The sequence below is a fragment of the Cygnus atratus genome, chromosome 24 (genome assembly GCF_013377495.2).
Source record: "Cygnus atratus isolate AKBS03 ecotype Queensland, Australia chromosome 24, CAtr_DNAZoo_HiC_assembly, whole genome shotgun sequence".
In the NCBI taxonomy this organism is placed as follows: Eukaryota; Metazoa; Chordata; class Aves; order Anseriformes; family Anatidae; genus Cygnus; species Cygnus atratus.
In genome coordinates this window covers 1,353,475-1,365,547 of record NC_066385.1, presented here as the reverse complement: position 1 = coordinate 1,365,547, position 12,073 = coordinate 1,353,475, and the positions used below count along the sequence as shown (strand labels likewise).

The following is a 12,073-nucleotide window of genomic DNA, read 5'->3' as shown; positions in this document are numbered from 1 at the left end:
TCAGGAGCGGTGCTGCGGCAGCGACAGCAGTTGCAGGATGGGGGCACTGCCCGCACACCGTGCCCAGGAGGCTCCACGAGGCTGCCTGCACCATGCCAAGACACACGCCAACCTGCTGCAGTGCGACAGCATCACGTCGCCCTGCGCACAGCCCTAGTGTGAGCATAACCGAGGGTAACCCTCTGTAACGGCAATATCCCTGTTACAAGGAAAGGAAGTAGACCTGCACTTGTGATAAAGTACTGGGAGAGCTAGGTGTGAGAAATAATGTTTTAACATCTACACGATATAGGGAAGCAAGGGCGGAAGAAAAGGAAAATTATCTGCAATTAACAAAGATTTGATAATGGGTTAAAACCAGCCAAATATCACTCATAAGAGAAAAAAAATGTGGTATTCCAATTTCTGCCAAGTGCTTTTGAGTTCCTGAGCTGCATGCACGAGCCTGCCTAACCCCCAGCCCTGCCCCTGAAACTCTCCTTCTCCGCTGCGCCTCGCTGCCGTGCACAGCAGGGACCCTCCAGCAGCTGCCCTTTGCTGCTCTGCCAGTTTTTGTCGGAACAAGCTTCTTCGTGCCTTCATTTCCTCCAAGTGAGCTCCAGGCAGCACTAAATGGAGAACCTCCCATGGGCAGAGCAGTTAGCACAGTGCTAAGCACTGCACCGTGGAAAACATGGCTGCAAACAGGTGAGCGATGCAGAAGCGACCTGCAGCAGGGGGAAGGTGTCCAGGATAATTTGGGTGAAGCTGTTTCAGAAGCAAGAGGCTGCTTCCGCCTCCACCAGTGCTCCATCTCACCAGGCATGCTGCCGGCCTCTGCCTGTAAAGCTGGGACGGTTTGGAAGCAGTGGGGCCAGGACCAGCCTTGTGGGTTGAGTTCAGTCACTCGGATCAGAAAATATTTCTCTGCAGTCGCCTCTTCCTGCCCTCCTCTCCCTTTCTGCACTCCCCACCCTCAAGAAGAGGTTAAAAACAAGTTCTTAAGTTGCATAGAGCAAAACAAACCCAGAAAAAGCTTCGAGTGGGAGTGAGGAACTTCAGCGCCTGGCCGGGTGACAGGCAATGGGGAGGAAATCCAGGCAGGCAGCAGCAGTGAAGAACAGCCCTGGCTGGGGGCTCCAGCGCCACCACGGCCACCCCAGTCCTCCCAGGCCACAACAGCATCCACGCACACCCATCCACCCATGCAACATCCTAATGCCAGAAGTAAAAACAGCATCTTAAAAGAGCCTCTCCCCTTACCCGCAACACAGATCTCAGCCGAGGTAGGGCTAACTGGCTCATTGTTTTCAAGCCAAGGAATGAAATGGCTGCCCCATGATCATGGCTCAAGTTCAAAGCTTCAGGACTCAGGAAAAGGCAGTTACCGTAGTGCTGTTATCTGACCAGAGGTGGGATAAGTGCTTACTACCAGGGGGTAAGAAGAGACTGAAGTAGAAAGGCATAAATAAGTCTCTTGAGACGTATTATAGCAGGATCAATACCTGAGAGCCCCTCTGCCCTGCTAAGTATGTTTTTAAATTAAACCATCTTTATTTTAAAGCTCTAATAGATTTAAAAAAAAAATCTTTTAGTAATTCTTTCTGGTTCCTTATGGTGGAGGGGTCTGTGAGGAACAAAAACCACCCGCATCCATCGTGCCTGCGTGGATCAGACCCTGCTGCAACTCTGGCACCACCGACAAGGCTCTGACCGTGGTTATCGCAGCTTCCCTGGGCTGGGGCAGCACGGGATGGAGCGTTGCAGGCTCAGCCCCCGTCCCCACCTAGCACCACAGGTACCAGCACTCCACGAGGCAGATCCCAGCTCCAGACCCACGCTAGAGCATGATTTAATCCTATTACGCAAGATCGCTGACATCAAACCTGCTGCTGCCCGGACACAGCACGACAGCGGACGCTACGTGTTTTTTCCTTGGACTACATTCACTCACAAGTAAGGAGGAAGCTGCGAAGCTCCTGCAATACTCCAAGCAGGAGGGAGCTCAGCAGCAAACCCCGTCTCAGCAAAGCAAAGCCTTTTCAGAGCTGTTGGGTATGGGGACGCCCCGGGCAGGGGGTCCCGGTGGCTGTCCCCACGCCTGCCCCCCCACGGTCGGACCCGCCCGCGCCCGGCGCCAGTGGGAATAAAACAGGAGCTTCAGCCACCTGCACTGGGCTGCCCTGATGTTCTGCGTGTGAAACTTGATGCTGTTCGGCAAAGACACACCTCTTCCAGGGTGTTGTGCGAAATTCTGCATTTTATCGTAGGGACAGGAAATATGAAAAGAGCCGGGCAGAGCTTGGAGCAGCACCGCCAGTTAGGCCGAGGCTCCCCAACTCCAGTGGGGAGCAGATCAAAGGTTTTGCTTCACTTAACAACCCCACTGTGATTTTCCAGTGCTTTGGAAGTTGCAATTCCTTCGCAACAGGTTTTGAAGGATTAGCACTGCTGCTTCCTACGGGAGCAGCTCTGCAGAGGTTTTTTTCCTCCTTTCTCTTTCATGCTCAATTTCCAGGGATGGGTCGGTTGCAAAAGATTCTCATTCCTTTTTTGGGACTGGTTTTGGCCTTCTGCTTTTATTCTGCGAGGGAGAATTTCAAACCGGGTGAGTATTAAAAGTGAATCTGTCCTTAAGTAAAATATTAAAAGGCACATCTGAGTGCTTTGCACAGAAACTGTACAGAGCTTAGACCAAGCCAGGTCTGAGCCTTTGTGGCAGGGCTGATAATGGAGCATTGTTTTAGCAGAGATTCAAACTCAAATTGAGCAAGTAACATGCAGAAAGAGTTTCTGAAGGAGCAGGTGAGGCAGGGGCTTCTGAAACGGAGAGGGCTTTGAACACTTCACGTTCAAGTCTGTAAAAAAGTTTATAAACATGGCTTTTAAATGTTGGATTTCAAGTTTTGAAGCATGTACTTAGAGGGTGTTTTTATTGCAAAATAGCTGTGTTTGTTTATAAGTTGTGTTCTGATCCATGAAAAAGCTTCTGAAAGAGCCAAGAACCGTCCCTGTGTTGCTGTGGTCAGTTCGAGCTGCAGCTGCTCCTCGGTGCAGCTCTTCCAGGAGAGGGAGGAGATATCTCCGTGTGAGATGGAGCACAAGGCTCCGTGCTTGCAGGCAGGCTCACTCAGCTTGCAATTAACTGCTGCTTGAGGGCATTAGGGGATGGTATTTTCTTTTTAAATAGGGTTTGGATAAATTAAACCCATGTGCCTTGGTCCCCAGAGATGCTGAAGGGGAAGCGTGTGATCGTCACTGGAGCAAGCACTGGAATCGGGGAGCAGATGGCATACCACCTGGCACGGATGGGAGCCCACGTCCTGGTCACCGCACGGACAGAGGCCAAGCTGCAGAAAGTAAATGGCAAGCTGAGCACTCACACATGCATGCTCATGGCAGTGCACACACAAACGTAGGAAGGCCAATCTCACATCACAGGTACACACATAAATACATGTGCATGTAACTGCCCCAGCACAAACGCCAGATGTGCACGGTTCTGATCACGGGTATGCAAACTTACGGTCTCTGGGGCTCCTGCACACTCAGAAATCACTTTCCTGCAGGCACGCACTCTGTACAGCACGTACTGCAATATTTGAACTTGCTTGGTTATGTACACATCTCCCCATATGCACAGGCTCCATCAGCACACACGCCCTCATTCCACTGCAGTGAAATATCAGCTCCTGCTCGCCCTGCACACACACGGCTCCAGCACAGACCGCGCCGACAAAAAGCCACACTGCCTTGGGTCACACGTTCCCCAAAGGAATCATTTCTCAGGATCCCTTTGAAGCTCAGAGGCTCCAAACACCCCCAGAAGCCCCGCACTGCAGTTTTGGGGCAGGGGCACATTTCGGGGAGCAAGGCGCCCTCCCCGCGGCAGCGCCCGGCCCCTGGTGCGGGCGGTCTCTGATGCGCCGTGTTGCCGTCGCAGGTGGTGGAGCGGTGCCGGGAGCTGGGGGCCGGCTCAGCGCGGCTCATCAGCGGCAGCATGGAGGACATGGCCTTTGCCAAGCGGGTGGTGGAGGCGGCAGAGGCCGAACTGGGTACGTCCGCAGCCTGCTCCCCGCCAGCCAGCGGCAGGTTAGAGATGCTGGAGCTCTCCAGCACGCTGCTTTTTACCCTGTGCCTGCTAAGAAAAAATCAGTACCCGCCAAGAAAATAGCAGGAGAAATGGGGATGGGGAAAGGTTTGCCCTAATTCTGCCCCCTGCGGCCCAGTGCTGCCCCTCTGCCCAGCCTGCACCGCTCCAGCGCAGGCTGAACTGCGCTCTCGATTTCATCTCGGTGCCCTTGTAACATCCTGTCCCAGTATCACAATCCTGGATTTCATCACTGCAGGCTACTGTGGGCTAAAACCACCCATCAGGCCCGCAGCAGCCTTGCTACTCTGGTCATGGGTCATCACTGCGGAAATGCAATATTTCAGCTCGGTGCACAGCACTCCCTCTCCCAACAGGGGTCCATAGACAACTCAAGAGCAGTCTCCCTTGTGCCATATTATTCGTGTTTCAACCAGGGGAAAAAAGTCACACCAGCTCTCTTGCCTAGGACGAGTCAGATAAGCCCAGCACATTTCTGCTGGCAGCCACCACCCAGACCATCCCAGCTCTGGAGATGGCAAGCCACAGCTCTGACCCAAAAAAACTGACCCCAAAAGACTCTGACCCCCAGATTTTTTGCTTGCATTGATTCTGCTGCCAGGAAAGGCTCCGTCCTGCCCATGGCAGCCCTCTCCCACCACACACTAATGCCTGCTCCTCTGCTTTCAGGGGGCCTAGACATGCTGATTCTTAATCACGTCGGCAAGTCGTACTTCAGTTACTTCGATGGCAACGTCAGACACGTCCAGAAGCTCTTGGACATCAACTTTCTCAGCTACGTGGCCATGACGGTCTCTGCCCTGCCCATGCTGAAGCAGAGTGGGGGCAGCATCGTAGTGGTCTCATCCATGGCAGGTGAGTGGGAGCGAGGTGGGACACAGGACTGTCATAAAACACTGTGGGCTGGTTTTCATAAGTAGGAAGCACACGGAGACACCGGGCATCTCGAAGGAACCAGAACTGCTTAACACGCTCAAAGTAACCAAAAACAGCAGGTCTTTTTCACATTTTCTCAGTGGACTTTGTTCTCTGATGCAATCTGATTGCCCCAGCTTGCTTTCTGACTGGCCCCATAATTAAACCCCACACCCTGGTGCTGGGCTCATTAGCACAGCGGAGCTCGTATAGCTCCAGTTTTGTGAAGAAAAGTGGAAATGTAATTATTTCATGCTGCATTGGTCCTCTGACTATAGGTCAAGTGCTTGACCTACCAGATATTCTACTCTGCAAATATTTGTAGAGTCAGTTACTGACTGACCTAATAAACTTCTGTTAAGTCAGGGGACTAAATTAATAACAGCTGTCCCCACTCACAGCTGGTCTGTTGGTTGGTCTTCTGGTGATCAGCTTAGCTCAGTATCCAGAGTCAAGAGATTAAACTTTGCTCCGTCTCTCTCCTCTGAGGGTTTTGTAGCTGCTGCCTGCTGCTCATAGCCTGAGCGGAGATGTGAGACACGCTGTTGGACTTACAGCCATAAAAGAGCTGGACCCTGAGGGGAATGCTTTGTAGTCCTGCTGTTGGTGCCAGGATGATGTTTCCCTAGCAGCAAACTCCCTTTGGGTAAAATACTTTATCTGATGAAGTGCAAAACAGAGGCTTACGTGGCACAGCTTTCCGTGCCTTAATGGAACTTCTCTCTGTGTCTAGGTAAAGTTGGGTTTCCCTTTACGGTCCCCTACTCTGCAACTAAGTTTGCCCTGGATGGATTTTTCAGTTCCTTGAGGCAGGAATTCCGCATCCAGAATGTAAATGTTTCCATCACGCTCTGCATCCTCAGCTTCATTGATACTGGTAAGACCCGCACCGCTTGGCCTGGCTGAGCAGGAACCGAGCGTCGTGTTTTCAGCTCCTTACCCTCCCCACACCTCTGGTGCTGCTTTTCTTCCGGCCCTGCCGTAGCACGAGGGCTTGCAAAATAACCTCTGGTCTCTGTGGGCTCCTACCTCTCTGCCACCAAAAAAACACTCTCAAAACTAATTTATTTCCCTGCACTATATAAAATCAGCCACTGCACAGAGGCTGGCACAGCCTAAAATTCAAATTTAAATGGATGTGCCAGCCACATACCTCCCCTTAGCCTCATCTAGTGATGCAACAACCAGCTACAACAGCGTGAGCACGTGCTGAGAATGGCTTGAAAATCTCTGCATGTGTTGGACAACAGGGAGGAAGGTTGTCTCGTGAAGTTACCTCTGTTTTCAAGTGCATACCGATAGGCCCAGTTTTAGTAAATCCTTCACAAATTCCTCTACCTCCATTCATGTTAATTAAATGCGACGGCCTTCCTCAGCCCCTCAGTTTGCTCATCACAAGGCAAACTTCAGGGAGAGGACAAGCGGAGGGCAGCCCAAGCCTGACCAAAGTTCCCCTTGTTCCCCGGCTAGAGAGCGCCGTGCGCGCTGCCGCCGATGTGCTCCTGATGTCCCCGGCCCCCAAAGAGGAGTGTGCCCTGGAAATCATCAAGGGGGGTGCCCTGCGCCAACGGGAGGTGTACTACAAATACGCCTTGACCAAAATCCCGCTCCTGCTGCGGGACTGGGCCGCAGAGCTGCTGGACTACCTGGTCCGGCAGCACTACCAGGTGGAGCGCCCGCCGGCCGCCTGAGCGCCCACGCAGCCCCGTGCCTGCTTGTTTGTGCCTCACTCATCCCTGGTCAGAGATCTGAGCTCGGATTTTAAAAAGTTCTTCAGTTTTCTGTAAGGTAATCGCATCGCCCCCAGAGGGCCTGGCTGGGACAACCCCACGCTGTGGTACGGGATGTGGCAGCGGGGAAGTGCCCGCGCCTGCAGCATCCCATCCGGTTAGACCCATTCCCTTCCCCTAGACTACGGAAAAGTAGTAACTAATTATTAAATAAAACCTAATAGCCTTACCGTGGTGTGTTCTGTGTTTGTTTTTTAGCCCCTCTTTCTCCGTTACTAAATGCTGTTGTAAATAGGCATAATTCCATTGACTCGCCTTTCTCAGAAAATTGAACCTTTGCAGTAATCCTTCATTGTTTCATTTCAGGAATAACAGTCTCTAGCCTATTTTTTGCTTAGCTTAATGACCAAATTAAATGCAAATCTTCTCACCGAGTTTATTCTTTGGGGTACAGTTCTAGACACAAACATTGTACAGCAAAATGCCTTCCAGCCACGCAGAGCTGCTGCGCTGCCGCCCCAAGCCACGAGCGCAGTGCCAGGCACGGTGCTCGCTGGGGGAGACACCCGGGCACAAGCCTGCAGCCAGCCTGGCACGGCTTCCTTTACCCTGGAGCTTTCACACCTAACCTGGCTGCGGCCACCTGAGCAACACCCATGACATCCCCAACCAAAAACCAGTGCCTGCCTTCCAGCTGTCACCTGGTTCAAGATGAAGAAATGAGAAACCTCCCTCGGGCCCTTCCCCAGCATCATTTTGCTCATTTCTTTCTAAAGGGAACTGGGAACCGGCATCTCCGTTCTCTTTATCCTAACACCTACTGCTCAAATCAGTGCACGCAGAGCAGGTTTTGCCCTTTGCTACTTTCTCTGAGAAAATTGTTTGCAAATCAGTTTGCCATATGCCCAGGCAGATGCTGAGCAGTGTGACACACAACACTTGTGAAAGCTGAAGATCTTTATTATTCACCCGCTTGGCTCTTTTACTGCCTTTCACAATCTGCCTCACTGGATTCCTCAAGACTGAGTGCAGTTTTTTAGGTCTAAGAGCCACCACCCAGCAAACTATCGGCATTACACTGATAACAATATTACGCAGCATAAACCTGGAGCACTGATAAAGATCTAGAAACACCAGCTTTGCCAGCCCTGCTCTCTCTAGGTATTTATGTGAACCCGCACCACAATTATTACCACCGATCAATAAATCCTCGTGGCACCCAGAGAGGAAGAAAGGGAAGCTCAGACTCGGTTTCAGACACAAAGCAGAACAGAGAGAAAGCTGACTGTCCCGAGAGGTCTGGGCTGAGGGGACATGGGTGTCCCAGTCCTGAAGGCGGTCACCAAACAAGGCACCCACTGCTCCACTATGCTGAAAGCTTTCCAGGGCTGGTCTTCAGCACCCCTAGAAAACACTCCTGAAAGTCACAGCAGGAGCAGGGTGCAAAGGGACAGCCTAAAGTCCAAAGCAACACTCTCTATTAGGTTAATGTTTGCTAAATTACAGGAAGTACAAAAAGAAGGTCCAATTGGCACCAGCAGCCTTGTGTAAGATGAGGGCAGTTCAGCCCTGCCATCACTGGCAGCCCAATTCTCACCGTGCTGACACGGCCGCCGGCCCGTGCTCGGAGCCGCGCACTCCATCCTGCTCCCACTTGGTGCTGGCAGAGGGATGGGTCTGCTCCTGAAGGTCATCATCCCCTTGATGGGGCTGGGGCTGGCCGTGTATTTTTACTCAGCACCTGAGAATTTCAGCGAGGGTAAGTGACTGAACAGGCATGCTGCAACCCCAGCGTGGCAGCGTGGAGCCGAGCAGCCCAGCCTGAGCTGTCCGAGGGCCTTCCAAAGCGCAGCTGGAAGAGCCGAAGTGTGGGGGTGTGGGCTGCGGGGGGAGCACACAGGTGCTGCAGGTGGTCAGAGCCCCCTGTGCCATGCAGGAGAATGTCACAGGATTGTGCATGGGTCTTCTGGGCTTGCATTCTTAGATCTCAGCACATTAATTAGTTTAGGAAACATGCAGTTATCAATTTTAAACATTTAGTCCTTGCCAGCAATGATTATCAGCTCTTGGTATTTTTGAAAGCAGCTCCTGACCGGGCTGGACACAGCTCGAGCCTGTTCAAATCCAGCCGCAGCCCAGGTGGGGTCTGCACCAGCGGCTGCACAGAGGAGCCACCTGCAGGGGCCTGGGCAGCGCGGGCCATGCACGGCTCTGAGCTCTGCGTCCTCTCCAGAGATGCTCCGGGGGAAGCGGGTGATCGTGACGGGAGCCAGCAGCGGCATCGGGGAGCAGATGGCGTACCACCTGGCACGCATGGGGGCCCACGTCCTGCTCACGGCACGGACGGAGGCAAAGCTGCAGAAGGTGAGCGCAGCGTGAGGCGGGTGCCCCGAGCACGGCTGTGGTCCAGAGCCCCGCAGGCAGGCAGAGCATTCAGGTGTTCACCCAGACCACACATGTGGGGGTGCCAGAGACCCCACACCACCCCACATTACATTTTCAATGCTGGCTGCACAGCATTTCTTCCCCCACAGTCTTCAGCTTTGACCACTGGTTGCCACTGCTGAGGACACCACCAGCCTGCCTGGTTCCTGGTCTGTCCAGCCCTTACGCTTTCTCCAAGCCTGAACAGTTTTTGCTTCCACTATGCCACAGAATCAAACTTCAGCGGTCATATTCCTGCTTATAAATATTAAATATTTAGCTCAGGGGGGCCATTAACTCATTGCAGAAACTTCCCTCGAGCAATGTCTCCCCCCAAAGGCAGGAGGATGCTGTGGGACAGGCAGACGTGCTGCCCACCTGCCCCAATCCCCTCACCAGCGCCGCTCTCGCTGTCGCCGCAGGTTGTGGAGCGGTGCCTGGAGCTGGGCGCCGCGTCTGCCCGCTTCGTGAGCGGCTCCATGGAGGACACCGCGTTCGCCGAGGAGGTGGTGAAGGAGGCCGAGAACACCTGGGGTGAGTGGTGGGTGCTGCCCCTTCTCTCCCACACCACGTTTCGGGGCCGTCCCGGCCACCAGAAAGCAGCTTTGTTCTGAGATGCTGGCTGCCACTAGCAAAGGTACTCTGCTTCCAGGAGGCCTCGATATGCTCATCCTGAATCACATCGGCTACTCTTACTTCAACTACTTTGATGGGGATGTGGAACATGTACGAAAGCTCCTGGAGACCAACTTCCTCAGCTACGTGGCGATGACCGTGACTGCCCTTCCCATGCTGAAGGAGAGCGAAGGCAGCATCGTCGTCGTTTCGTCTGTGGCAGGTGAGCACACGAGGGTCCAGGCTCTCCGTGCCACATCCCTCCCTCTGCCTGCTGCGGGCATGAGGGCCGTGAGGCAGAGCCACCCTGACGGGAGCCCAGTGTCAGAACCTGGCTTACATCCTGAATGCACGATACAAGTGCTCTGGGCTTTTACAGCCCCTGCCCTCAGAGATCCTGTATCACAGTATCGTAGCTACTTGAAGGGCAAGAGGAGGGGAGAGCCATGCAGGTTTGTGCCTGCCCAGCACACGTGAACACTGATCTTGTGCCTTTGCCCCAGGTAAAGCCGGTAGCCCGTTTGTTGCTCCCTATTCTGCAACAAAGTTTGCCTTGGATGGATTTTTCAGCTCCTTGCGACATGAGTTCATCATAGACAACGTCAACGTTTCCATCACGCTCTGCATCCTGGGTTTCATTGACACAGGTAAGCTCGATGCCACTGGGGCTCATGGCTTGGGGAGGGCACGTCCAGGCAGAGCCAAGCCCAGCACCACCTTCCAGCTTCACCAGCCCTCTGCCCTGTGCAATTTGGGAAATGGAGCCTCAGCACTAAAAAAAAAAAGAAAACACAAAACAAAACAACCTTTGACTCTGCTACCTTTGCAGTAAACTCATGGGAGGTGGGGATTTATCCTCAGGAGAGGGAGAGGAGCGGGAAGGATATTGCTATCGTTTTGCAGCTATTCCACACCCAAGCAGACCCAATCCCCAGCATTTAGGGGTTTGTTAGGGGAAGCTACTGGCACCCTGGTGCCCGCAGCAGCCCTGGTGTGACCTGGCTCCCCCTCTCTGTCTCTCCAGACAGCGCGATGCGGGTGGTCTCGCACGCCATCAGGGTGGCCCCATCGCCCAAGGAGGAGTGCGCGCTGGAGATCATCCGCAGCGGGGCCCTGCGCCAGCGCGAGCTGCACTACCCACCCAGCACCGTGACCGGGATGCTGCTCCTGCGCAGCCTGGCCCCCGACTTGCTCGACACCCTCATCAGGAGCAACGTCATCGTGGAAAATGTCAGGAGAGCACCGCCGCCCCACAGTACCACGGTGCCCCCGGCCGGCTCCCCGGGGTCGGGGCGTTAGCGCGGCTCCAAGTGCCCGGGGTGGCCCCGCACTGACGCGCCCCACGCACAGCAGTGTCTCCAGAAAAACCCACCCCAAAATGGCACGTGGGGATGTTTTGTGAAGACAGCATAGCTGGGAACACGGGGCCCCCCCCCGGAGCTGCCCATGCAAGACGGGACACCAGAAAACGACAACATCGCACAAGAACATCTCTTTTAGTTAGGACGCTTGTAGCCGGCCTCTGCTGATCAAGAGGAGCGTGCAGCAGGGCTCCCCCTCACCAGCCGTTCTCTTCCCCTGGCTCCACAAAAGCCAAAAAAGCCAGAAATCCACAAGGCTGGAAGCACAGAGGGGTTTGGGAAGCATGCTCAGGCCATGTGCTTCGCTGCACGTGTTCTCTGCATTTCATTGCATCCTTCTCAAAGGGGGGATGAAGTAATTAACATGAAAGGCAACTGTGCCCATAGAACACAGCCTCCTGCTTCTGAGGGAAAGATGATGAGATTCAGAGTGGCTCAACTGAAACACAAAAATCTTCAGTGACCTAGTTAAAATTAGATATTTTTTTGAAAAAAAAAAAAAGAAAAAGGAAAAGAAAAAGAAAAATAGCAAGAGTTATTTAGACTTGGGGAAGAGGATTATAAAGCAGAACTGCATGGGTTGAGGGCAAAGGGGACCAGGCTCCTGAACAGAGATTTAGGCCAACTTGTGCAAAATGACCAGAGAAAGCCACAGGAGAGGGTCTTTGAAATGGAATAGTTTTTTCCTGTATCCTCTCAGGGTGGTCTTTGGAAAAATAAATCTTACATTACTTTATGGCATCTCTAGTTTGAATTTTGTTCCTTTTCCATTTGAGTATGCGCAGAGCCCTTATCAGCATGCAGCTGGTTAAACCGACCTTGCTGCATGATTTGCATTAACACAGCTTTCACTTCTCTAAAGACCTTAATGAATTTCTGCCATTTGTGACCTCTCCTCGGCTGCTGAAATACACTTTTTTTTTTCCCTTCCAATCTGC

At 53.1% G+C, this 12,073-nt stretch overlaps 2 protein-coding genes across 2 annotated transcripts; both read left to right on the top strand.

Moving 5' to 3' along the window:
* The first annotated feature begins 2,499 nt into the window (after window positions 1-2,499).
* Window positions 2,500-6,696, top strand: LOC118255421 (11-beta-hydroxysteroid dehydrogenase 1-like). Its single transcript, XM_035561595.1, is given in 7 exon segments — window positions 2,500-2,587; window positions 3,208-3,380; window positions 3,382-3,420; window positions 3,923-4,034; window positions 4,760-4,945; window positions 5,739-5,882; window positions 6,476-6,696. Coding segments are annotated over 7 exon segments (963 nt in total).
* Window positions 6,697-8,406: 1,710 nt separating this feature from the next.
* LOC118255270 (11-beta-hydroxysteroid dehydrogenase 1-like) lies at window positions 8,407-11,073 on the top strand. The gene is made up of 6 exons (XM_035561342.1): window positions 8,407-8,494; window positions 8,969-9,099; window positions 9,582-9,693; window positions 9,812-9,997; window positions 10,278-10,421; window positions 10,799-11,073. Exons 1-6 carry the CDS (start codon window positions 8,407-8,409, stop codon window positions 11,071-11,073), a joined length of 936 nt encoding a protein of 311 aa, XP_035417235.1.
* Window positions 11,074-12,073: the final 1,000 nt, after the last annotated feature.